Source organism: Myotis yumanensis, unplaced genomic scaffold (genome assembly GCF_028538775.1).
Source record: "Myotis yumanensis isolate MYYU_CA2020_CCGP unplaced genomic scaffold, mMyoYum1.0.hap1 SCAF_5, whole genome shotgun sequence".
NCBI classification, from domain to species: domain Eukaryota; kingdom Metazoa; phylum Chordata; class Mammalia; order Chiroptera; family Vespertilionidae; genus Myotis; species Myotis yumanensis.
In genome coordinates, this window is record NW_027223756.1 from 107,542,810 (window position 1) to 107,567,733 (window position 24,924).

Below are 24,924 nucleotides of genomic sequence, written 5' to 3' on the forward strand. Positions count from 1 at the left end.
GTGGGGACCTCAGTCCTTCAACAGCAAGGAACTGAATTCTGCCGAAAACCATGTGAGTTTAGAACAGGATTTTGAGCTCCGGGAGGGAACAGGCCTGGGTGGCATCTCCATTGCAGCCATGTGAAATTTTGAGACCAGACGCCTGGCCCAGAGACACTGAGATAATAAACGTGTGTTGTGTTAAGCCCCTAAGTTTGAGGTAATTTGCTACTCAGCACACAAAACTGATAAATCACCGTAGGCTGCCAAAGGTGTTTCACAAATAGCGGGCTAATGACTCTTGTGCTGTCTGTAGCCTCGTACTTCATATAACTATTTCCCGCACAACCCATTTTTCACGGAATTTTAGAAAATTTTTAACCTAGGATTATTCAATAAGTGGTGTGTTTCTCTTTTAGAAATTCTTGTTTTCCCCTAAAAATGCTGTACATACCACTGCTTCTCCTTTCTTCATGCCAAAGCACAAAACTACCCCTTCATGATCTCCAATGACCACCTGTAATAGATGGAAAAGAATCTACAATTATTATTATTATACCCTATTAACTATATGTCGAGAAAACAATATTCTCAATATATAAATTGTGATTTTAAAAGCAGAAATCAGAAAATCTAGGACACCCCCTCAAAAATTAATCCTCCCAAGAATTATAGAAGCAGGTAACTGAAGGCCATGGAGCGTGGGTATGGACGGAGGTGCTCGTATGTTCTGCTCCTACAATGTAAACGCACAAGAGAACAGGGACAGGGATGGCAGGAAGGTCATTTCTTTTTTTCTTAACTGAAGCATAAGAACATTTTAAGATTAATTTTCAAAATTTACCAAATAATTATCAAAATGACTGATTTGATATTTTTAAACTTGTTTAATGGAAAACTTTTAACATATGAAAATGTACACAGAATATCATAATGAATTCCCATGTATCCATCACCCAGCTTTAACAATGATCGATTATCCAAAGTTGCCAATGAATTACTCTGAAATAAAGAGAAAGGGAGACTTTAACATCTCTTTCTCAGAAATTGATCAAGAAGACAAAAGAAAGAGATTAGAAGAGCAATTACCTTTGATCTCATATATAAACATCCTATTTAATAAAACCCTCATGTGCAAATCAACCGAACAGTGGACCGACCTGCGGAACGATGGGTTGCTATGACACGCACTGACCACCAGGGGGCAGATGCTCAACACAGGAGCTGCCCCCAGCCCACAAATCCTGACCCACTGGCAGCGGGGGAGGGGGAGGGCTGGTGACTGGGCAGCGCCAAGCCAGCTAAGGTGGGTGCGAGCAGGGGTCCCGATCACCCCGCTGGTCACCCCACAGATCGATCCTGATCACCGGCCAGGCCTAGGGACCCTGCCCGTGCATGAATTTTGTGCACTGGGCCTCTAGTGTATATATATATATATATGGGAGTGTGTGTGTGTGTGTGTGTGTGTGTGTAAATAAGCCACTCATCCCAAGAATCAAAGTATAAATGTTCTTTTCAAGCACAAAATTGGCCTACTATTAGGTTATAAAACAAGTCTCAAATATAATAACATTGATTTTGTGCAGACTTTGTTCTTAGGCCACTGATTCTTAACTTTCTACAGGGGATCACAAACCCCCTTGTGTATTTGATGAAAATTGTGGACTTTCTCCCCAGAACAATGAGCATTCACAAATAATTATGTTCACATTTCCAGATTCATTGATCTTTGAAAAGCTGAAAAAAAACACACAGTTAAGGTTTTGATTTTTTGACAATACACTACGCAATAATTTGTAAAACAATCTATTACAGGGATTCCCAAAGTGGGTTCCTAGACATATGGAAGTCAACAAGAACCTTTTAGGGAATCTGCCCAGTCAACACATTTTTCTAAGAAAGACTTTATTTTCCTTTTTATTAGGTTGGTATTTGCAATGATGATACAGAATTGATGGGCAAAGTTAACGGTATCTGACAGAAATAAAACAATGACACCAATCAGTAACCTGTAATCTTCATCATCAAGTGAGAGTTAAGGGAAAAACAATCTAGTTTCATGTAAGAATGTCCTTGATGAAGCAATAAAAATTATTAATCTTATTAAATCTTGACCCTTGAATACATGTCTTTTTAATATTTAGTGTGAAAAAAATAGGAAGTGTGCATTAAGCACGTCTGCTGTATACCCAAAAAGCACTTGTATCATTGTCTGAGTGATGAGCGACACTATCCATTTTTTTGAAGAAACAACATTTTTAACAATGAAAGAATAACCAGCAACTATTGCTGTTAACACATGAGTATTTTGTGGACTTTAAGAAAAAACTGGAGGAACTGAGCTTATTATTTCAAAGGAAAACCACTGACAGTATTTGCTAATATGGTAAAGTCTGAGCTTTCAAGTGAAAATCAGTACAGTAGGTCCTCGGTTACGTCGGAGATCCGTTCCCACGGCAACGCAATGCGATTTTCGCTGTAAGTCAGAACCCACCTACATAGCACCTACGTCACTCACATGGAGCACAATCACAGCAGTAATGAAGTGAAACAGTAAAAAAATTATAAAAGAAAGATAACAATTCCTGACCTTTACTGGTGGTAAATAAATAATAATAAAAAAAAAAGCACATGTACATATGTCGAAATGATAGAACTTTTTTTTTTATATAAATACTCTGAATGGGAGATGGCGAAGTAACCAAGAAACAACATATGTCGAGTCCGACGTAACCCGAGGACTGCCTGTATTTTGGAAAACTTGTATCTGCCACTGTGAGACTGACAGCTTCAGAATTCTTAACTTTTCTGATGAGACCAGCAACACTAATAAATGCGACATGTTGTGTTTTTTAACTGATTTTTAGAGAGAGGAAGGAAAGAGAGAGAGAAACATTGACCTGCTGTGAACCGGGGACCTTTAGGTGCACAGGGCAACGTTCAACCAACTAAACCACACCGGCCAGGGCCAAACGTGATGTTTGATATCCTACAATAAAATGTGTTACCCTGGCAGACACATACACAATCTGGTACACACAAATATATGCATAAATTATTTCCAGAAAAACAGAATACGATTTTAATAAGTTTGCTTATACTATATACTAATTGTGCATAATCTATATATATAAAAGGCTAATATGCTAAGTGTCCGACCAACCAACTGGCCGCTAGGATGCACTCTGACCACCAGGGGGCAGACGCTCAATGCAGGAGCTGCAGTGACTTGGCAGTGGCGGTTCTCAGGTGACGCACCCCGAAACCAAAGAGGAGGGAACCCGGTTCCTCCGGGGGCCACACAATTCCACCTTCGGCCTTGGGTTATGTTGTTGCTGGGGCACTGTCGCCCCGAGTCTGGTTTGCGTTTGCGTTCCACACCCTGTACCACAGCAACTTTGCAGAGTGCCCTCCCACACTCTGGGACCCCTTGGGGGATGTCAGAGAGCCAGTCTGGCCAGATCCCCACAGGACAGGCCCAGGGACCCCACCTGCCGGAGGGACCCGGCTCACTCTGCAGATGCTGGGGAGGGGCTGCGGGAGGTTGGCTCCAGGGTGTGTCCGGCCCATCTCGCCCAGTCCCGCCCCACCGGCCACCTTCTAATTAATTTCCTTTCAATGTGCACGAATCCGTGCACGGGGTCACTAGTAAGACTATAACGTTCTAGAGAATGACTGTTTGTAAATGTCGCTTGGTGTCATTGCCACTCTCACATCCGCACTGTGAAAAGAACAGCCCGTTGCTAAGGAAGGAAACACAAACCCCTCCTCTGCTGCAGCTGAGGAGGCTGCAGAAATAGCCTCCCTACCGTACCTTTTGTGTGGCGCTGCCTCTGGTGGCCGGAAGCAGCTTCATGGTCTTCTGAGATGTCACTCCCACCTGCAAACACAGCGCACCCAGTGAATGTCCTCTCCCAACCGTCCTCTCAGTCACTGCATCAGAAATTAGCAGGACCGGCCGAAACCGGTTTGGCTCAGTGGATCGAGCGTCCGCCTGCGGACTGAAAGGTCCCAGGTTCGATCCCGGTCAAGGGCATGTACCTGGGTTGCGGGCACATCCCCAGTAGGAGATGTGCAGGAGGCAGCTGGTCGATGTTTCTCATCGATGTTTCTGACTCTCTATCTCTCTCCCTTTCTCTCTGTAAAAAATCAATAAAATATATTAAAATAAAAATTAAAAAAAAATTTTCATAAATGTAAAAGATAAAAAAAAAAAAAAAAAGAAATTAGCAGGACCGGCAGAGGCAGCCCACAGTGGGTTTTATTTTTCGCTGCAATCAGTAGTGATACAAGGTAATGATTACTATCAGCGATGAACTTGTTATCTAATGAACTATGTCACAAAAGTCAGAAGACAGGAAACAACCCGCAAACAATAAAATTTACTTGTCAAAATGTATGCTGTCAAGCCAAAAATAAAAAAATAAAATAAAAAACTGTGACCTTACTGGCAAGCTACTTCATGAAAAAATATTTCTAGAAGCCTCTTTTACAAGTTCATACAGTTGTTAAAGAAGTTTGTTGTTTTTTTTTGGTAAAGGAATTTTTTTTAAAATATATTTTATTGATTTTTTTTGTACAGAGAGGAAGGGAGAGAGATAGAGAGTCAGAAACATCGATGAGAGAGAAACACCGATCAGCTGCCTCCTGCACACCCCCCACCGGGGATGTGCCCGCAACCCAGGTACATGCCCTTGACCGGAATCGAACCTGGGACCCCTCAGTCCGCAGGCCGACGCTCCATCCACTGAGCCAAACCGGTTTCGGCATGGTAAAGGAATTTTAAAAAATCTTTATTGGACACAGAGTAATTATTAAAAAGGCAACAAAGAAGATTTTTGCTAAAACACCAAATATCCTGATGGCCATGATGTCCGATAAAACTGACACTGAAGATGGTCTTACAAAAGGGACAGAAGAGGAGAAATGGCTTGTCCCCCCGGGGAACTGGGGGAGAACTGCGAGCTGGGGGAGGAGGGCCAGAGGCAAGCTGGAGGAAACAGCCAACCCAGGAGGCATTCCCAGGCAGTAAAGTCCATGATGTTATTCTGCAGGCCAGGGAGCGGCATGACTGCTTAACCACTTGAGTGCCAACCAATATCCTAGGAGCTGTGCTACAATTGCCAAGGCGTTTTTGCTGATTTTACAGCAGTTTAGGAAAAAAATTACGAATCGCAAGTCAATGAAGTTACAGATTCAAAAACTTAGGGAAACCTTGACTACATTTGCTTTCTGCACTTAGGTGCCACCTGTCACTAAAGAGTGAGCTACTAGCCTCTAATAGTGACGCTGCAGGAGGAGCCCGAGGGCGCTCCCTGGCACTCTAGGGGTTAAGAGCAGGTACCTGGGCCCTGGCCGGTGTGGCGCAGTGGAGAGTATCTGCGGACTGAAGGGTCCCAGGTTCGATTCCGGTCAAGGGCACGTGCCTGGGTTGCGGGCACATCCCCAGTGGGGGGTGTGCAGGAGGCAGCTGATCGATGTTTCTCTCTCATCGATGTTTCTAACTCTCTATCCCTCTCCCTTCCTCTCTGTAAAAAATCAATAAAATAAAAATATATTTTTTAAAAAGCATGTCCTTGGATTTGGACTTTGAAACATCAGCCTAGGAAGGGACGTGAAGGCCGGCCAGGAGGTGGGGGAGGTGGGGCTGGAGGCTGGAGGCTGGGGGCCCAATGCGGAGGCTGTTTCTAGTACCGAGCAAACGGGGGCGATGGAGACAGAAATGGGACCCATTCCAGCGGCGTTTAATCTGATGCGCAAAGCGGGGCGCGGTGGCGGCGGGCGGGACCGGTGGGGCGCCCAGCACAGCGCCCCGGCAGGTGACCGGCCACACGTGCCCCCCGGCCCGACGCGCCGGCCGGGTCCGGACCCTCCTCCGTCCCAGGACCATCCGAACGTCCACGGGGATCGGCACTCGGCTGCGGTCTGGCCGCAGGGGCGCTCCGGGGAGGGGACGGGGAGACGGGGGCTCGGGGTCAGAGCGATCGGGGGGCGCGTCGGAGCCACACGCTCCCCGGGAGGAGGGCGCCCCGCCCCGCCCCGCCCCGCAGTCGCCGCCGGCCCCGCTCCCGCGCGCGGACGTGGACGTGGAGGACCGAGCGCGGCCTCCGGGAGCCGGGCCCCCCGCCCCGCCCCGCCCCGCCCCTCGGCGTCACCTGCACGTAATCCGCTCGGTGCAAATGCAGGTCCATGGCGGCGGCGGGGACGCGGCGAGCAGCGCCGGGCCGGGCCGGGACCGGACGGACAGACGCCGGACCCCGGGCCTCGGAGCGGAAACAGCTCAACCGCTCAGCGCGCGGCCCTCGGAGGGCGACCCCAGCGCAGCGGCCGCAGCCTCCGGGCGACGGCGTCCGGCGTGACGTCAACACGTTCCTGCGAGGGGGCCACGGAGGAAGGAAAGCCACGCCCCTTTCCGACCTGCTCCAATCAGAGGCGCAGAGGGACGGAGCGCGGGAGGTGGTTTCCAGGGCGACCGGGACGCAGTCTTGGCTCCACCCCGCCGCTGCCCTGAGCTGCACTTGTTGAGTCTTTTTGAACGAAAAGGATCGATGCGGAGACGCCTACATCCCGGCCCATTTCTCCCGAATTGGAAAGGGTCCCTCAGCGAATTTTCACCGTTATTTTCACCGAATTTTCACCGTTAGCTTGCCGCAGCAGTTCTCAAACTTTTGGCCTTAGGATCCCTTTACAATATTCTTACAAACTTTTGAGGGCCCCACAGACCTCTTGTTTATATGTTACCTATTGATATTTACCGTATTAGAAATTAGAACTGAAACTTTAAAAAAAAATATGCTTAAAAATAAAATCAGTAAATATTTTAATGAAAGTGTTTTGCAAATCTATTTACTGTCCACCAGGATAGTAAGTAAGGGAGTCCCAATTCTACTGCTGCGTTCAATCTATTGGTATACATGTGTGTGGTTTTTTAAGTATATGAAGAAAATTTGATCCAACCCCATAAAGTGGTAGTTTTTGAAAAGTTGGTTGCAATGTGGCTTCATCATACAACATTCAAAAATCCCATTTATTAATATCACCAAGGATTTCATCAGAAAATATTTTAAGTATTAGAAAGCTGTCAACCTCAGATGGTGGATACAAATTTTGCCAAACTCTAATTTGTGCATCAAGGCTCAAATTTAAGCATTGGTAACATATCCATTGTTTTCCTTGAAATGATAGGTTCACTTCTTCAATTCACAAGAAAGTGAATCGAATGCCAAATATCCAAATCCAAATAATAATTTGTTAATTGTGCTTTCAAAAAATAATGTTCCATGAAAAAAACAAAACACGAGTTCAGCTAGCAACCCAAGTATAATCACACCAGTGCTTTTCCTTGAGAGAACTGACGTACTTTGGTATTCAGTAGAAACGATGTAGGCATATTGCCCATATCATCACCCAGAATACATAGACACTCAAGAGTATAGACTTAAAATTAACAATTTTTACTGCTTCCTAACGCACATTTTTATAGGTAACGCTTGTTTCCTGACGATGTGGGCGTGATGAGTAAGGGATTACTGCTACAGTTTGAAGCCACTGCTTTGACTCATGCTTAAGAACCGGCTTTTGTACCATCAGTGCAAATGTCAACACAGTGAAAGAGGCAAATAACATTTTAGTGTTATGAAAATACAGTTCAGAATCACAGACCTCCTGAGAAGGCCACAGGGACCCTCAAACTACTGCTGACCTATGGTGACCCGGGATCTGACCCAGACTCCCGTCCATCAGTCCCTCCTTAGTGCACACAGTATGCTCCGCCTACAGAAATACTGTAGGTGAATGAGATACTATACCTTTCCTAGTTTCTGTGGTTTGCTAGGGAAGAGAGCACAATGATTGTGGATCAAGAATTAAACCCCTGAGCCTGACCAGTGTTGCTCAGTGGTTGAGCGTTGACCTATGAAGTTGGAGGTCACCGTTCAATTCTCAGTCAGGGCATATGCCCAGGTGGTGGGCTTGATCCCCAGTGTGGGGTATGCAGGAGGCAGCTGATCAATGGTTATCTCACATCATTGATGCTTCCATCTCTCCCTCTCCCTTCCTCTCTGAAATCAATAAAAAAAAAAATTGACCAGAATTGAACCCAGCACCCTTCAGTCGGAAGGCTGATGCTCTGTCCACTGAGCCAAACCAGCTAGGGCAAATATATATATATATATAATTAAACCCCTGAGAAGGGGTGCTTCTTAGGAAGATAAATCATTTCTAACAGAAGGATCTGAGGTTTTGCCCAGGTTCCAAGCTGCTCCCAGATAATTCTTTTTTCTGAGGCCAATATAACCACATTAAAATAAACAGTAATGCCTTGAGATGGGTTTGCTCTGTAACAATTTGGGAAAATCCATACTAATTTAGACTCAACAAAAATACAGATACATTTTAGAAGTTGAAAAATAGACATAGAGGAGCTAGGATAAAACAGAATTGGGGATTGGAAGGTGTATTAGAAAGATAGGGCCCCCATAACAAAGTACCGCCAGCTGGGTGGCTTCAGCAACAGAAATTCATTTTCTCACAGGGTCTCACTGGCTTCGGAGTACAAGAGCAGAGTGTCAGCAGGGAACCAAGCCAATCTCCCGAGGCATCTCTCCGTGGCCATCTTCAAACTGTGACCTCACCTGTCTTCCCTCTGTGTCTGTGTCCTAACCTCCTCTTCTAATAAGAGCACCTGTCCTATCAGAGTCAGCCCTACTCTAGTGACTTCATTGTAATATAATTATCTCCTAAAGCCTCATCTCCAAATTCCGTCACATTCTGAGGTCCTGGCGGTTAGGACTTCAGCAAGTGAACTTGGGGTGGGGGAGGGGAACACACAATTCGGCCCGTCACAGAAAGGAAGGTGTCTAACCTGTGCTGAGAGTTCTACAGCTGGGGGAGGCATGGACTTAAGCATGTTAGCTGGATCTTTACTCAGGACTCCGAGGATCCTAGGCTGAATGTCCCCAGCTGAATCGGACACGTTTCCACTCAGCGTTTCCCCAACCCCCAGATGGGAGTATTACGAAATATTCCATTCAAAACGTCCACACTCGGAATCCTAGACAACACTGTGAGGCGGAGAGTATTGTAATAGAGTAGAGAAACATATGACAATGAAAAAATTCAGTATTTTATTCAGTTCTGAGGCATAACATTAAATACACCAAGTCTGAAAAACATTTAAGACAAAGTACTATTCGAATAGCATAAAAGTTAGTGAAATAGTCTACAGTGGTAGCAAAAATGTATATAAAGTTCTTTTCTTAACATTTTTTGTCCCAAGAATTAGAAATTAAGAAATCACCTGTAAAGAGCTTTATGTGGTTCTGCTTAACGGGCGTTTCGTCTTCATGTCTAGAAAGCCTTGCTGTGTGAGAGCAATGATTTTAAAGTATCGTGTATTAAACCAGTGTCTAAGGCCTACAAAACTACCTTTGAGTTGTGGTCACAATTCGTAATCCTCTAAGTCTTGATGGGAACAGATGGAACAGGAGCTTAAGCGTAAGTCTATGAGCCATTTACACCTACTTGGAGTAATGTGTTTGAGTGTTTCGTGGTCTGTGAAGAGATGAGGGAACTTACTGGCCTGTATCCCCTCTCCTGGTAAAGCCCTGAGCGTCGTAGATATCACCGGTATCCAGCTCCGTTACACAATGAGCCGAGAACAGATACATCGCAATCTGTTTTGTGTAGAAAGTACAAGCGAAATGCTTCGATCAGAAAAAGGGTGCCAAGCACTGTGAGCTCAGGGAGGCCTCACAGGGAAACAACACCCGCCCGGCGATGCCTGGGCAGCCCCCGCCAGGTCCCCAGCCGAGGCTCTGCCCTGTTTCTTCCCCTAAGCATGCCCTCCAAACCACAGAGGCGGAAGTCAGGAGGTCCTAACAAAACAACAACCCCAAGGGCCCCCTTTAAAAAATCCACCGTCCTGCTGACTAAATTCACGTGACTGAGAAACAACAAGTGGACATCTGAGACAGAAAACATACAGTATATCCTTCAGGAAAGCCTTGAATGACTTACTCTGAACAATTCTATGAAACTTTAACATAATGATATTTTCCATGAACCCATTTCGCTGTTAAATTCTTCCTCAGGGCTCGAAGGTTCTAGGATTATTAGTGATGCCAAAGATTCTAAGAAAAACATCTGAGCAAGTCATGGCTGCTTGTGAGTTGTCTTCAGTTTCTATTTTTTTAAAAAACCGCTTCAGCACTTGGACAAGAGAAGGTGTGCTGAGTAGTGATGGCCCCGTTATTTGTATCTGTACTTTGGCCGTTCAGTTCAGGTGGTTTCAACATTTATTGCGCATCTCCCTCCTTCGTCCCAGGCACTGGACTAGACGCTGGAGACACAAAGATAAATAAGACATAGTCCCTGTCCCCGAGGAGCTGACTTACAGTCTCTTGGAGGCCCCCAGAGAGTGCAAAGATGTAGTGGAGTTCATTCTAAAATGGACAAGAATGGCGGCAATCGGGCCTTTCCGTACAACGGCGTGCCATTGTTTGTCACGTCAAGGCAGACAAGGCAAATGAAGACCATTTACAGGGGATGAAACAGTAAAATCGCGAAGACCTCCCTTTCAAAGATTCACATGATAGAGGCAGTTAACACTAGAAAATGTACACCGTGGTTTTTCAAGTACTTCATCCTTGGGAATATTATTGCCCACATGTGCGCTGTAGTCCAAGCCGCCGTCCAGGCTCCGCTCACTCACACCGCGGCGAGCTGGGGCTCAGCTTCTCACTGAGCTTGTGAATGAGAACGGCCAGCTCCTCCGTGGCCTGGCTCTTGTCCTCCAGCAGCTCGTAACGAAGGCTGGAGATATCCTGCTTGATTTCTTTCAATTCACCTGAAGTATTGGTATTAAAGAAACACAGAATCGGTCATTTTCTCTTTGGATTTAGAAGAGGACACAGAGTGAAATGCCTACGCTATAAATACATTGGCCCCATCACATCTCCAAAATAGATTTTTCCCTTGAAGAAATGCCTGTCTTTAAAAATATGATGACCTTTGTAAGTAGCTATAAAAGCTGTCCAGCTATGTTCTTAATAGGAAAGCTCAGTGCAAGTATCGTCCTGTGGCTCAGCCAACGCTGAATGCAGGGTGGCTTCCCTGTCATGGGGCCTACAGGCAGGGGCCTCCTTCCTGTCTGCAGGAGCCTCTTGGGTCCCTCAGCCATGCAGGGAGGCACCTACGGAGATCCTCCCCCGTGGCTAGTGTGGAAGGGAATCCTAGCAAAACAAAAGGTTACTAACAATGACTCGATCTATTTAACAGGCAAAGACATGGGAGAAGTAAATTTAGGTCAAGTTTGAAGCAAGGGGAAGGAAGGAAGAAGAAAGAGCGTGTTTATTAAGGAAGGCAGTGGCAACGAACGTGGAATCAAGGAACAGACAGATTAGTCTGCGGTGCACAGAGGGCGGACATGTAAGCAAGCGAGGAGCAACGGTGAATTAAGGGGTTCGGCTGGGACGCCACTGGCTGTGTGGGCATCACGGGCGCCTCCACAGCAGATTTTTGGCGATTAAAACACAACTATTCCACCTTAACCGGTTTGGCTTAGTGGATAGAGCGTCGGCCTGCGAACTGAAGGGTCCCAGGTTCGATTCCGGTCAAGGGCATGTACCTTGGTTGCGGGCACATCCCTAGTCGGGGGCGTGCAGGAGGCAGCTGATCGATGTTTCTCTCTCATCGATGTTTCTAATTCTCTATCCCTCTCCCTTCCTCTCTGTAAAAAAATCAATAAAATATATTTTTAAAAAATTAAATAAAACACACACAACTATTCCCAGAACTCAGCATGGCAGTATTTGGCGCATATGTCAATTACAACGAAAAACTGGATTCTCTTGCAAATGATCAGAATGGAGATAAGCCTTTGGTCTTGAAAGGTGAACTTTGAAGCAGGAATTTATCTTGAATCCAAGAAATGATTCTTCAAATCACTGGCACTTTAACAGCTTTTAGGAGAATCACATGTCAAACCTACCTTTCCTGGTCTTTCCTGGTATCTTTATGCTGTTTGTAAAGCATCATTTCTACATTCTTTCATTATATAAAGGTCAAAACCTTTTCATTGTTTAGGAATTCTAACTCTTCCCCAAGAATACACACAAGACATTTTCAGGTTCCTTCGTGGCAGAAAAAAAAAGTGATTCTTCCTTTGCATTCGGCAGCACACAGGGAAGCAGCTGATCTAATCTGAAACCCAGGCCAGGCTTTGGTGGCGGAAACCGATTCTCACTCCCTTCAGTGTCATATGTGGCCCGTGAGCCCACCATCGCCTCCCTACAGTATCCTTGTCCCTTGTTTCTGGGTTACGGGGTACTGAGCACTCAGGGTATTCAGTCTGCCAACTACGAATTGGGAAACAAATTACCCAACCTCTTTTGGCTTTAGTTTCCTCGTTTATAACAGGAGGTGGTTACGATACGTGATGCACTTTCTCAGTTAGAACTTTGTTCAAAACGCCGATTCTCGTTCATCCAGGTTCCTCCGTGGTGCAGGCTGTGGGAGGGGGCCCTGGTTTCTGATGCTGCCCTGGCCATCCACGTTCCCCAGCACTTAGCTGTGTTTTGTTTTCCGGGAGTGACGGAACCGATCAGATGTCCCACTCCGGCCTGTCTCCTTCCCACTGTCCCCGCGCCTGGATGTTTGCTGGCTGTCACTCATCTCTACAGATTTCTTCTCTACAGACGCATACCCCTGGATTGACTGAGATTTGCAAGGGTTTCCTTGCCTTAATCAAATACTGGTTTCAAAGCTCAGCGACAGTTTTGTTGAGTTTTCAGCTCTTTTTTCTCTTAACAGGGCCAGCAGGTCTATTGGCAACTGATTGGTGTTGTAAACTATAGTTTTGAACTTATTTCTCCAGGTCGGTTTCTTTGCAACTCCGGGCAGGTGCGTTGGCCTACACCCCTGCCTTTGATGAAAACTTTTACATATAGTTCACAACGGATGCCCTGCCTAGGATTTACCTGGAAAAATAGGCCTGTTGAAGTAAGGGGCCACGGAGAAAGGTGGAAGGCAAGAGAAAGACAGACGGGAAAAATGGGCTAGAGGTTTCTCTCTGGACCACAAAATAAAGTTTGTCTGGAGAAGTGTGGGTTCTGTCTCTGGCAACCGTTATTTCACCTGCATCACCGGGGAAAGGTTAACCCTCGTGTGGACTCACTGAATGAAACTCCTGACCGTCTTACGTTAATAGGAAATTAAAAGAAGGACAGCAGTCTTCACATGCGGAGAATCAGGGCTTGGGAGCAGCAGTGACGGCGAACCTTCTGAGCTCGGCGTGTCAGCGTTTTGAAAAACCCTAACTTAACTCTGGTGCCGTGTCACATATAGAAATTTTTTGATCTTTGCAACCATAGTAAAACAAAGATTTATATTTTTGATATTTATTTTATATATTTAAATGCCATTTAACAAAGAAAAAGCAACCAAAACAATGAGTTCGCGTGTCACCTCTGACACGCGTGTCATAGGTTCGCCATCACTGGAGTAGAGATAAACTGTCGCTGACTGACATTTCAAAAACTGTTTCTTTAAAAAGATAGAATTTTAGAAATGTAACGTAAGATTCTCCTGCCAGTCTTGGAAGGACCCAAACTGTTCCCTGAGGCTGGATTTTTAAAGGACCCTCCGCTCTGCAGTTTCCCAGGTCCGTGCCGTTAGTTGTGAAAGGATGTGTCTCGGTTTGGGGATGCTTACCTTCATTCACCTCGTCATTCTCTTTGTCTACTTGTGCTTTCAAAACATACCGCTTTATGAGCCTTTTCATTATCTGCTGTTGGGAAAGAAGAAATGACTCCGTCACCGACACCCTGTTCTCCGAGGAGCCCCACATGCCTTAAAGCAGACGGCTCAGGGGGGAGGCGTTTCATGTAACTGTTTGCAGGACCCTCGGGTTTCAGAACGCAGCCCTTCTCCACCTTTTACTGAGGCTGATGGCATAACTCACATCATGTCCCCCACCCCACCCCCGGGGACAGAGGGGCTTGTAAAAACGGTTCCGTGGGAAGATTTCAATTCACGGTTTCTCTTCCAACACGATTGATCTTTAAGGTGTGCGGACACTATATTGACATCTATAGGCACTACCTTATTTCTCAATGCTGTGGTTTCTTTTTTTTAAAACAAAACCAAATCCATGCTCAATAAAGAGAATTTAGGAAATACAGAGAAGAACAACAAAGAAATACACAAAGTCATCAATGGTCCCACCATCCGAAGAGAATCTCTGTTGGTATTGTGGCGTAGGTCCTTCCAATACCTTTTCTTTAAGTTTTGTACATAGACTCCTTACTACAGAGATTGTGTTTTATGCTTTTGAAATACCATATATTCTGTTATATTGTGCGCTTCCCTCTCCTAGCAATACACAGTGTAAATATACTCAATCTAAATATAGGCTCTTCCAGGATAATTGTTTTTCCTATATGGAAAAAAATCACACTGGAGCCCTACTTCATGGCATAGGCACAAAAATTAATTCCACGCGCATCTTAAGTGCGAATTCCACGTGCATGTTAAATTCCTCAACAGACAGTATAGGAGAACCTGTTTGTAAATTCAGTGTGGAGCTGTAAGTTTTTCAACAAGATAAAAATTCTAATTACAGTAGAAAAGATTGATAAATTCAACTTCATTGCGATGAAAACTTCTGTTAATAAAGACACCGTGAAGAAAGTAGAAAGTCAAGCCACAAACTGGGAGAAAATATAGGCAATACTTGTAACCGATGGTGAATTTGGATCCAAAATATATGAAGAACTTTGATCCAATAGGAAAAACTCAACCCAACAGAAAAATGGGCAAAAGAGACATTCACAGAAAAGGAACCGTGAATGGTCAATAAGCACATAAAGCAATCCGCAACTATTTTCTTGGGAAAATGCAAATTACAATGGAAAGGAGATATAGTTTTACATCCGAAAAGGGAAAAAGTAACACATCTCATAATGGCAAGTGTTGGAGAAGATAGGGACCAATGGGATTGTATACTTTAGTGCAGCCATTTTCAACCTGTTCCATCTCATGGCACACATAATTACTAAAATAGGTATGATTTTGATTCATTCACACTGCAGCCCTACTTCAAACCATGCACACAAAAATTAATTCCACGTTTATTTTAAATGCGAATTCCACATGCATTTAAATTCTTCAAACGACAATATAGGAGAATATGTTTATAAATTCAGAGCTGTAAGTTTTTCAATGAGATAAAAACTTTTTATTTTATTGTTATTGCTATTATTGTGTTGGCTATTATCATTTTTTAATTTGACGATCTAAGGGAAAAGACATCAGTGCCCCTGACTAAGTAGTCAGGTATTCCATGTTTTACCGATTCTTGCGGCACACAGGGTGAAAATCGCTGCTTTAGGGGCATGCGTATAAATAGACCACTTGGACGAACACTTTGGCATTTCCTTTTAGAGCTGAACTTTTGCATAGCCTTCCACCCAGAAAGCCCACTCCTTTGGTCTAGTACCTAGAGAAGCTTCATACATGTAGGTGGACCAAGAGGCATAAACAACAATGTTTATTGCAATCTTGTCCAAAATAGCAAAATAAAACAAGAAACGGAAAACAATCTAAACAAGTATCCACAGGAGACCAGACAAATCACGGTCCGTTACACAACACGATGTCGCTGGGGTCACTAATAAAATTGATGAGCCATAGCCACACACAACAATAGAGATGAACCTTAGAAGCATAAATGTTGAATGGAAAATTCAAACTGAATTCACGAAGTGTGAAATCATTCTTACAAAGCTCAATAAGAAGCCTACCTAGTCATTTTGGGGATTATCTATATGTGCAATAAGCCTATATTTGGAAAGAAAACCAGAGTGAGAGGATGAGAAACCCCAACTTCAGGCTAGAATTGCCTGGCGGCAAGGTGTGGGCCAGGGAGGAGCACCTACAGTGGAGCTGGTGCAGGTCATGTTGTCAGGTAGGAGGTGGCTTCACAGGTGTGCAGGGAGTTATACCTCATAACTGATTATGTTACACATATTCTTCTGCTTATATCAAATATCACACGAGATAACGAAGGAAAGAGAAAAATGGCCTGAACTAAAATGCAGACACAGTAGACCCCCCCTTATCGTGGGTAATTGCCTCCAAGACCGCCCACTGGAGGCCTGAAACCACAGATAGTGCTAAACTGAAGATATACTGTTTTCTTTTTTAAAAAAATATATTTTATTGATTTTTTACAGAGAGGAAGGGAGAGGGATAGAGAGTTAGAATCATCGATGAGAGAGAAACATCGATCAGCTGCCTCCTGCACACCTCCTACTGGGGATGTGCCTGCAACCAGGGTACATGCCCTTGACTGGAATCGAACCTGGGACCCTTGAGTCCGCAGGCTGGTGCTCTATCCACTGAGCCAAAACGGTCAGGGCAAGATATACTGTTTTCTCCTCGACATAAAAACCTACAATAAAGTTTAACTTATAAACTAGGCCATTTCACGGAGAGAATACTCATTCTTGCCGTGGACCTTAGCAACCTCAGAATATGATTTTGTTTTCTTTACTTATAAAGTGGAGAATTTCCACATTTTCCCTTTACAGCTTCTCTCTGTCAGATCCAGTTGCCAGCATCACTACTCTTGCGCTTTAGGCTGTTATAAAGTCAGGGTGACGTGCACACAGGCACCGTGACACCTCCCCAGTCCATCTGATGACCGTGGCGGCCACGGAATGACTTATGGGTGAGACGTCTATCCCGGACAGAGGGGTGAGTGATGTCCTGGGTGGGGCTGAGCAAAATGGCGAGAGGGTTCATCATGCTACTCGGAACACAATTCAATTTATGACTTGTTTATTTCTGGAACTTTCCATATAATATTTCTGGACTGCAGTTGACGGCAGGCAACGGAAACCTCAGAAAGTGAAACCACCGATGAGGAGGGACGACTGTATAGGGAGAATGAAAAATAAACCTCAGGTTTAAGGAAGCAGAAACCATGAACCTAAGGGACCTGATGGAGGCCAAGGTCAAGTAAAGGGATGTGGGGTGATCCAAAGCATCTGCCACAGAGAATAATGACAGATCCAGAGGCGCTCATGCTATGGAACAGGAAAGCCCACCTTGCCAGTCCCAGTAAAATATAAAACCAGTTGAGCTCTGAGAACTCCGGACCCCAGGATAGACTCACAGCTGGTGGGTATTAGCCTGAACTCGCTCATTCAAGTACCAAATATTTACTGAAAAACCAACTCTGCGCTAGGGAGTGAGCCTGGTAGTGAGCCTGGTACTGAGCCAGGTAGTGAGCCTGGTACTGAGTCAGGTAGTGAGCCTGTAGTGAGCCTGGTACTGAGCCAGGTAGTGAGCCTGGTACCGAGTCAGGTAGTGAGCCTGGTAGTGAGCCTGGTACTGAGCCAGGTAGTGATCCTGGTAGTGAGTCAGGTAGTGAGCCAGGTAGTGAGCCTGGTACTGAGCCAGGTAGTGAGCCTGGTACTGAGCCTGGTAGTGAGCCTGGTACTGAGTCAGGTAGTGAGCCTGGTAGTGAGCCTGGTAGTGAGCCAGGTAGTGAGCCTGGAACTGAGCCTGGTAGTGAGCCTGGTACTGAGCCAGGTAGTGAGCCTGGTAGTGAACCTGGTACTGAGTCAGGTACTGAGCCTGGTAGTGAGCCTGGTAGTGAGCCTGGTCCTGAGCCAGGTACTGAGCCTGGTAGTGAGCCTGGTCCTGAGCCTGGTACTGAGTCAGGTAGTGAGCCTGGTAGTGATCCTGGTAGTGAGCCTGGTACTGAGCCAGGTAGTGAGCCTGGTAGTGAACCTGGTACTGAGCCTGGTACTGAGTCAGGTAGTGAGCCTGGTAGTGAGCCTGGTATTGAGTCAAGTAGTGAGCCTGGTACTGAGCCTGGTACTGAGCCTGGTAGTGAGCCAGGTAGTGAGTCAGGTAGTAAGCCTGGAAGTGAGCCCGGTAGCGAGCCTGGTACTGAGACTGGTAGTGAGCCTGGTACTGAGCCTGGTAGTGAGCCTGGTACTGAGTCAGGTACGGAGCCTGGTAGTGAGCCAGGTAGTGAGCCTGGTAGTGAGCCTGGTACTGAGTCAGGTACGGAGCCTGGTAGTGAGCCAGGTAGTGAGCCTGGTAGTGAACCTGGTAGTGAGCCTGGTAGTGAGCCTGGTACTGAGCCTGGTACTGAGACAGGTAGTGAGCCTGGTAGTGAGCCTGGTAGTGAACCTGGTACTAAGTCAGGTAGTGAGCCTGGTAGTGAGCCCGGTAGTGAGCCTGGTACTGAGCCTGGTAGTGAGCCTGGTAGTGAGTCTGGTACTGAGGCAGGTAGTGAGCCTGGTATTGAGCCTGGTACTGAGTCAGGTAGTGAGCCTGGTAGTGAGCCTGGTACTGAGTCAGGTAGTGAGCCTGGTACTGAGCCAGGTAGTGTGCCTGGTAGTGAGCCTGGGAGTGAGCCTGGTACTGAGTCAGACAGTGAGCCTGGTAGTGATCCTGGTAGTGAGCCTGGTCCTGAGCCTGGTACTGAGCCAGGTACTGAGCCTGGTAGTGATCCTGGTAGTGAGCCTGGTACTGAGTCAGATAGTGAGCCTGGTAGTGATCCTGGTAGTGAGCCTGGTAGTGAGCCTGGTACTGAGCCAGGTAGTGAGCCTGGTACTGAGCCAGGTAGTGAGCCTGGTAGTGAGCCTGGTACTGAGCCAGGTACTGAGCCTGGTAGTGAGCCTGGTCCTGAGCCTGGTACTGAGCCAGGTAGTGTGCCTGGTAGTGAGCCTGGTACTGAGCCTGGTACTGAGCCAGGTAGTGAGCCCGGTAGTGAACCTAGTACTGAATTAGGTACTGAGCCTGGTACTGAGCCAGGTAGTGAGCCTGGTAGTGAGCCTGGTACTGAGCCAGGTAGTGAGCCTGGTAGTGAGCCTGGTACTGAGCCAGGTACTGAGCCTGGTAGTGAGCCTGGTCCTGAGCCTGGTACTGAGCCAGGTAGTGTGCCTGGTAGTGAGCCTGGTACTGAGCCTGGTACTGAGCCAGGTAGTGAGCCCGGTAGTGAGCCTAGTACTGAATTAGGTACTGAGCCTGGTACTGAGCCTGGTACTGAGTCAGGTAGTGAGCCTGGTCCTGAGCCAGGTACTGAGCCTGGTAGTGAGCCTGGTCCTGAGCCTGGTACTGAGTCAGGTAGTGAGCCTGGTAGTGATCCTGGTAGTGAGCCTGGTACTGAGTCAGATAGTGAGCCTGGTAGTGATCCTGGTAGTGAGCCTGGTAGTGAGCCTGGTACTGAGCCAGGTAGTGAGCCTGGTACTGAGCCTGGTACTGAGCCTGGTACTGAGCCAGGTAGTGAGCCTGGTACTGAGCCAGGTAGTGAGCCTGGTAGTGAGCCTGGTAGTGAGCCCAGTACTGAGCCAGGTTGTGAGCCTGGTAGTGAGCCTGGTACTGAATTAGGTACTGAGCCTGGTACTGAGCCTGGTAGTGAGCCAAGTAGTTAGCCTGGTACTGAGCCTGGTAGTGAGCCAGGTAGTGAGCCTGGTACTGAGCCTGGTACTGAGCCTGGTACTGAGCCTGGTAGTGAGCCTGGTACTGAGCCAGGTAGTGAGCCTTGTACTGAGCCTGGTAGTGAACCTGGTAGTGAGCCTGGTAGTGAGCTAGGGAGTGAGCCAGGTAGTGCTCTAGGGAGTCAGGATGCAGCAATGAACACAGCCCCTCCTCCAGTGAAGCTTGACTGGAAGGAACAGTTCACTCTGATGGGCAAACATATCGGGGGTTAAAATTAAGTTTAGGGGCCAGTGGAGGCAGATTCCCATAGAAAGAAATGTGTATCCGTTAAAGTAGCTTGAAGAGTAAACCATTTTCGACAAATAGTGCTGAGACAACGGACTGTCTCTGTGGGAAAGTTAAATTTAGGTCTCTACCTCACACCACATACCACAAAGAAAAAGGAGCCAAATGCACAGAAGATCTAAATGTGACTAGGCTGCCACTAGCAGGTGGGGCAGCCACCGCTCCTCAGGGCTTAGTGCCAATCACAAACCAGTACTGAACTCACACATACTGCCTCCTTACCCTCATCAGGAAAACGACTGAGGCATGGGAGGTGGGGAGAGAGGGTATTCTCTCTCTTCCCTGTGGAAAGGACGGGGTGCCCCCCAGCCAAGGGAAGGGGGAGATCCAGGGCAATTACTCATAGAGACCAGGGTTGCCTAAACCAAAGGGAGCCTGGGATCCCGCTCCCCGTTAAATGTTCCTCCCAGCAGACCTGCTCGCGGCAACTGTCAGGGAGAAAAAAGGATCCAAGATAAGAGAGAAACCGCCACCGGGTTAGCCTGTGCTTTCATTACTTGTCAAACACGCATCTCCACTGTGTTGCGTGGAAGACAGTCATGCCCATCAGTGGGAAAGGACAGTCTGTCATAAATGGGACCAGGACAACGGCTATCCCGATGGGAAGGGGGCAATTGGATCCATGTCCGGTCAGAGCCGGATTTCCAGGCCAGGGAGCTGCCCACAGGGCCCTGCAAGCCTTCGCCCCGCCCCTCGTGGCCGGCACCCCAGCAGCACCGTGGTGCCTGCCACCCAGGGCACATGGCAATGCGGTCACTGCTGGGGCAGTGGTGACGCCTCAGGGACGCAGCCACCACCACAACTGGCTCCAGGGAAGGGATGTCGCCTTGGCCTCCCTCCTGGAGACAGGCCTTTCTTCTCTAGCTGAGTGAACGGAAGTTGCTTCAACTCATGAAGCTTCCGTTTCCTCATCTATTTAATGGGGGTAATAAACTCAGCTCATAAAGTGTGCAGATTGAGTAATCGGATGCAGGGAAAAGCAACAGTTCCTGCTTAGAAAAGGTTAGCTCGCGCAGCCGGCGTGGCTCAGTGCTTGAGCGTCGACCCATAAACCAGGAGGTCATGGTTCAATTCCCGGTCAAGGCACATGTCCAGGTTGCAGGCTTGATCCCCATTGGGGGGCATGCAGGAGGCAGCTGATCAATGATTCTCTCTCAACATTGATGCTTCTCTCTCTCTCTCTCTCTTCCCCCTTCCTCTCTCTCTAATATCAATAAAAACATACTTTTTTTTAAAAAAGGGAAAGGTTAGCTCTTGTTAGTATTATTTGTAAAGATAAAAATTGAAGATGAAGATGCCTGCATTCCCTGGCACAATCTCTCTAAAATATTTATGTAATGTTATCTGAAACCATGCTGGAAAAAGTCTATGAAAACTAACATTTCTGGCCAGAAGGGATGATAATAGGAAAAGAAATTTTTTTTAAAATTCAGGCTCCCTAGAAACACCCTGGACAAAGCCACTCAGATTAAACTCCCTCCTTGAAGGGAAAACAGGAAGTCCATTAACTCCATTTCATCTTTAAGCTGCAGGGAAACTACGGCTACAAGCGGACATTCTCCCCTTCAATATTAGATGTGTTTTCAGCTTCCCACAAAAATGTCCACCTCAGTATTTACAGCTTAAATATACTCATCCGCCAAGTCTGAGCCTCTCTGTGAGGCAAGAAGACACCTCATGGCGGACTGAAATCAGGTTCCCCACATCTGACGCGACCTGGAAATAGTCCACCCCTTGTTCACGTTGAAAAGATAACTCATGTGAATTCCAAAATGACATGGAGCTCTAACTAGCGGCCAAGCTGAGCCATTTCCACTGTTAGTTAATTCTTTAGAAATATTCCAGAAATGCTCTGAATTGTGGCAGCAACATTAGAATTAGTGTTGTTCTCCCAAAGGCGACCACTTCAAAGGAAAAATCCCCACCTAGCAGATTAAGACCTGGAATTTCTTAGGTAAGTCATCCATATATATAAAAACCCAGTGACGGGAACGGCAGAATGACCAGAAAGACTGGTGGCTATGACGCGAACTGTGGCAGCCAACCAGCTTGATCTGGGCCCTGACTGCCCCCCCCCCCACCCTGGCCAGCCCGGTCCCCGACTGGCCCCCAACACCCTGATTGGGGGCAGGGCCACCGGCCAACTGCCCGCGGCCCCTCCCCCCTTCCCCCCCACCAGCCTGACCTGACTGCACCCATGCATGAATTTGTGCACGGGGCCTCTAGTCTATTATAATCACACTGCATAAAACGAAAATCCATAAGAACTAAACCAACTGTTGCTATCACTCATGGAGTCCATAATAAAGAGATTTTATCTAAATACAATTGAGTCCTTTCTCTCAAGTTTGGTTTGTGTCTGTCCAGCTGATTGAGACTTTTTTCTCAGAGTTTCTCTTTTTCTACTGTCACTTTTTGGAGGCACAGGAGATTACACCACAGGCACAGGGAATTCTTCTGTTTAGAAAATATGAAATGTACAGGATTCTGAAGTCAGCATTTAGCAAGGATCATCTCATTTAGAAGCATAACAACTTTCAGCTGCAAGAAGCTTGAGTTTGACAGTGAATGTTGGAATTTCTCTACTTCTTCCAAATTACTCAAAAGCAACAAGGAAAATAATACACACACAAAAACAACAACAACCTCCTTCCTTAACGGAGCTTAGGGGCATCCTTACCTTTTTTTTAGAAAGGCTACATGAAAAGGTCGAAGGGGCGGGGGGGCAACGTTAAGAGCAGACAGTCATGGCTAAGAACTACCCTTGACCTCATGATATCAATTCTACAGAAGCTTGGACCACTGGGTTGAAGGAGAAATTAGAGAAAAATCATGTTTGCCAGAAGTACTCAGTGAGATAGAGATGACACATAAGCTCAAAATTTTCAAGAAGGGAAAGAATAAAATCATCATAGCAATGAAAGGTATATTAGAAGTAGCATACATGAAGATAGGCAGGATACAATAAGATAGGAGAATTAAAGAGAAGCCAAAAGGAGAAAGGGATGGGCATTCAAAAGGAACAGAGGAAAAAATGGTAGCTCTGGAAGACGGGCAAAGAAGATTCAGTGGGCATCTAATTGGTATCTTTGAAGAAGGAACCCCAAAATAATGGAACAGAAACAATATTTCAAGATACAATTCAAGAAAATTATTCAGACATAAAAGGAGGCCTGAAAGTGCAGACTGAATTCCTTACTGTGTGCCGGAAACATTCACGCAGATCCACCTACAGAGCAATCAATAACAAGTTTTTGGATTTAAAAGAAAAAAAAAATCTGGGTCATTCAAACACAACCTAGGTCAACTATAAGCCAACCATAGGCCAAAAAACAATCAAGCTGGCCTCCAACTCTTCCCCATGAACATTCCATTGTGGAAACAGGGGGACAATGTTTACAAAGACACTAAGAAAATAAAGTCATGTCTAAGAATGTTCCAGCCAGTCAATATGAACACATAGAAAATAGGAAACAGCTGAGAACGTGAAATAACTCAGAAAACATCATTTCCATGGCTCCCCTTGAAGAAGCTACAAGAAGACAAATTGACAACAGAGATTAATAGAAAACTATGGCAAAAAATAAAATAAAAAATGGTGGTGAGTAGTGACCGTGTAATGAAACAGCCACCGGGTTAGCCTGTGCTTTCATTACTTGTCAAGAACTACCCTGGGACAAAAAACGAAAACAAATGTGGGTTGTAATCCCGACAAGGCAGTGAAGGGGGTCAGAACATGCCACCCCAAATATGTCACATCGGCATAAGGATCATTTTGAGCTGAAGGCGACTGAGAAGCGGAAAGAGCTCTCTGCCCTCCTCCTGTCGCCTAGCAGCAGGACGGGCATGTCCTTTCTGAAGGCCTGGCCCTCCACTCGCCCGCGTCCTCACTGAGACAGGAAGCTGCCCCGAGACGGGGCTGCACAAACCAGCCTTCCCAAAGCCACCTGCCTCTTCCACTACTTCCCCACAGACTTACCTTCCCATGATTCCCCTCCCCCCGCCCCAGCCCCCTGCCCCGCTCCCGCTGGGAGCCCAACCTCCTTTCCTTTGTCTTGTCGCTTCCCAAGAGGGTATATAAGCCCCACGTTCTCACTGCCTCTGAGTTACTGGTCACCGAGTTCTCCCGTGTGTGTGGGCTCTGCGTGTGTAAAGAAACTGTTTATGTCCCAGACCCACCCCGCCCCGCCATTAAGCTGTCTTCTGGTAGTTCAATCCGCAGGCCTTAGGTGCTGAACCTAACGGGTGGAGGAAAGTGCTTTTTGGTTGGTTGTATGTTTTTTAACTCTCCTATAGTTCTAGTGACTTAACTAGCAGCAGCTGGGAGGAGAAGGCGAGCATGATAAAAGATAAAATAAGCTCACTGATTTTCTCATATTTTACAGTGGAGGGTCAAAGGACAATACTTGTAAACCAAGTAACAGAGCTATCAGTAGGTGTAAAGACGTACAGATAAGCACCAACACAAATAACATACTCCACTTCAGCAGGGACGGTCAGTTCTCGTTCCTCTTTTTTTTTTTTTTTTTTTTTTTAGCTTGGCACAAGGCCACTTGGAATTAAAACCTCATTTGTTAGTTTCCATTGCAGATAAGTTATCTGTGTAGCTTTAATAGAAGTTCCTCCCGGGAAGGAGGCCTGTCTTTCTTCCCTATTGCCTTCCAATTGTATTGTGGAGGCAGAAATAGTGGCCAGGCTTCTGCTGGCTGTCTTGGCCCATGCAGTCATATGAGACTGAGAGATGTGCACGCAGAGCGTATGATAGGAGAGGCCTGGGTCCCTGGCATTGTCAGTATCGTCCCTGCCCGGGATTCATCACCTCCTGACTTCTTCATGAGAGAAAGAAATCTCTATCTTCTTTTAGCCACTTAGTGGCTGGTATTTGGTGGGTCTGTGTGATTTGTAGCAAACTTTAATCCTAATTAATATGAACATTAGGAGGATTACTTTGAAATGATACCAAGTACACCAAAGATCTGAACACTTGGAAAGGTATACCATGTTCATGGAAAGGAAGACAGAACATTATAACTATGTCAGTTCTTAGATGAACACAATCACAATAAAAATATCAACAGGAGGGAGAACCAAGATGGCGGCATAGGTAAATACGTGTACTTGCTGCCTCTCACAACCACACCA

General features: G+C 46.3%; 2 protein-coding genes across 7 annotated transcripts in view; both read right to left on the reverse strand.

The window, feature by feature from the left end:
- Window positions 1-6,319, reverse strand: part of BBS7 (Bardet-Biedl syndrome 7) — a 42,086-nt gene extending 35,767 nt beyond the window's left edge. The window contains exons 1-3 of the mRNA XM_070416910.1: window positions 6,135-6,319; window positions 3,794-3,859; window positions 434-496 (exon numbers count right to left, since the gene is read on the reverse strand). Of these exons, the coding sequence (XP_070273011.1) occupies window positions 434-496; window positions 3,794-3,859; window positions 6,135-6,170 (165 nt within the window). The 5' untranslated portion in view covers window positions 6,171-6,319. The remainder of the gene's footprint in view (window positions 1-433; window positions 497-3,793; window positions 3,860-6,134) is intronic.
- Window positions 6,320-9,081: 2,762 nt separating this feature from the next.
- Window positions 9,082-24,924, reverse strand: part of TRPC3 (transient receptor potential cation channel subfamily C member 3) — an 82,037-nt gene continuing 66,194 nt past the window's right edge. For 5 of the 6 annotated variants that reach the window (XM_070416916.1, XM_070416915.1, XM_070416914.1 and 2 more), the window contains 2 exons: window positions 13,690-13,765; window positions 9,082-10,825 (listed from right to left, as the gene is read on the reverse strand). In XM_070416916.1, coding sequence (XP_070273017.1) covers window positions 10,683-10,825; window positions 13,690-13,765 — 219 coding nt within the window. In that variant the 3' untranslated portion in view covers window positions 9,082-10,682. The remainder of the gene's footprint in view (window positions 10,826-13,689; window positions 13,766-24,924) is intronic. The other variant, XM_070416912.1, reaches the window with a different exon arrangement.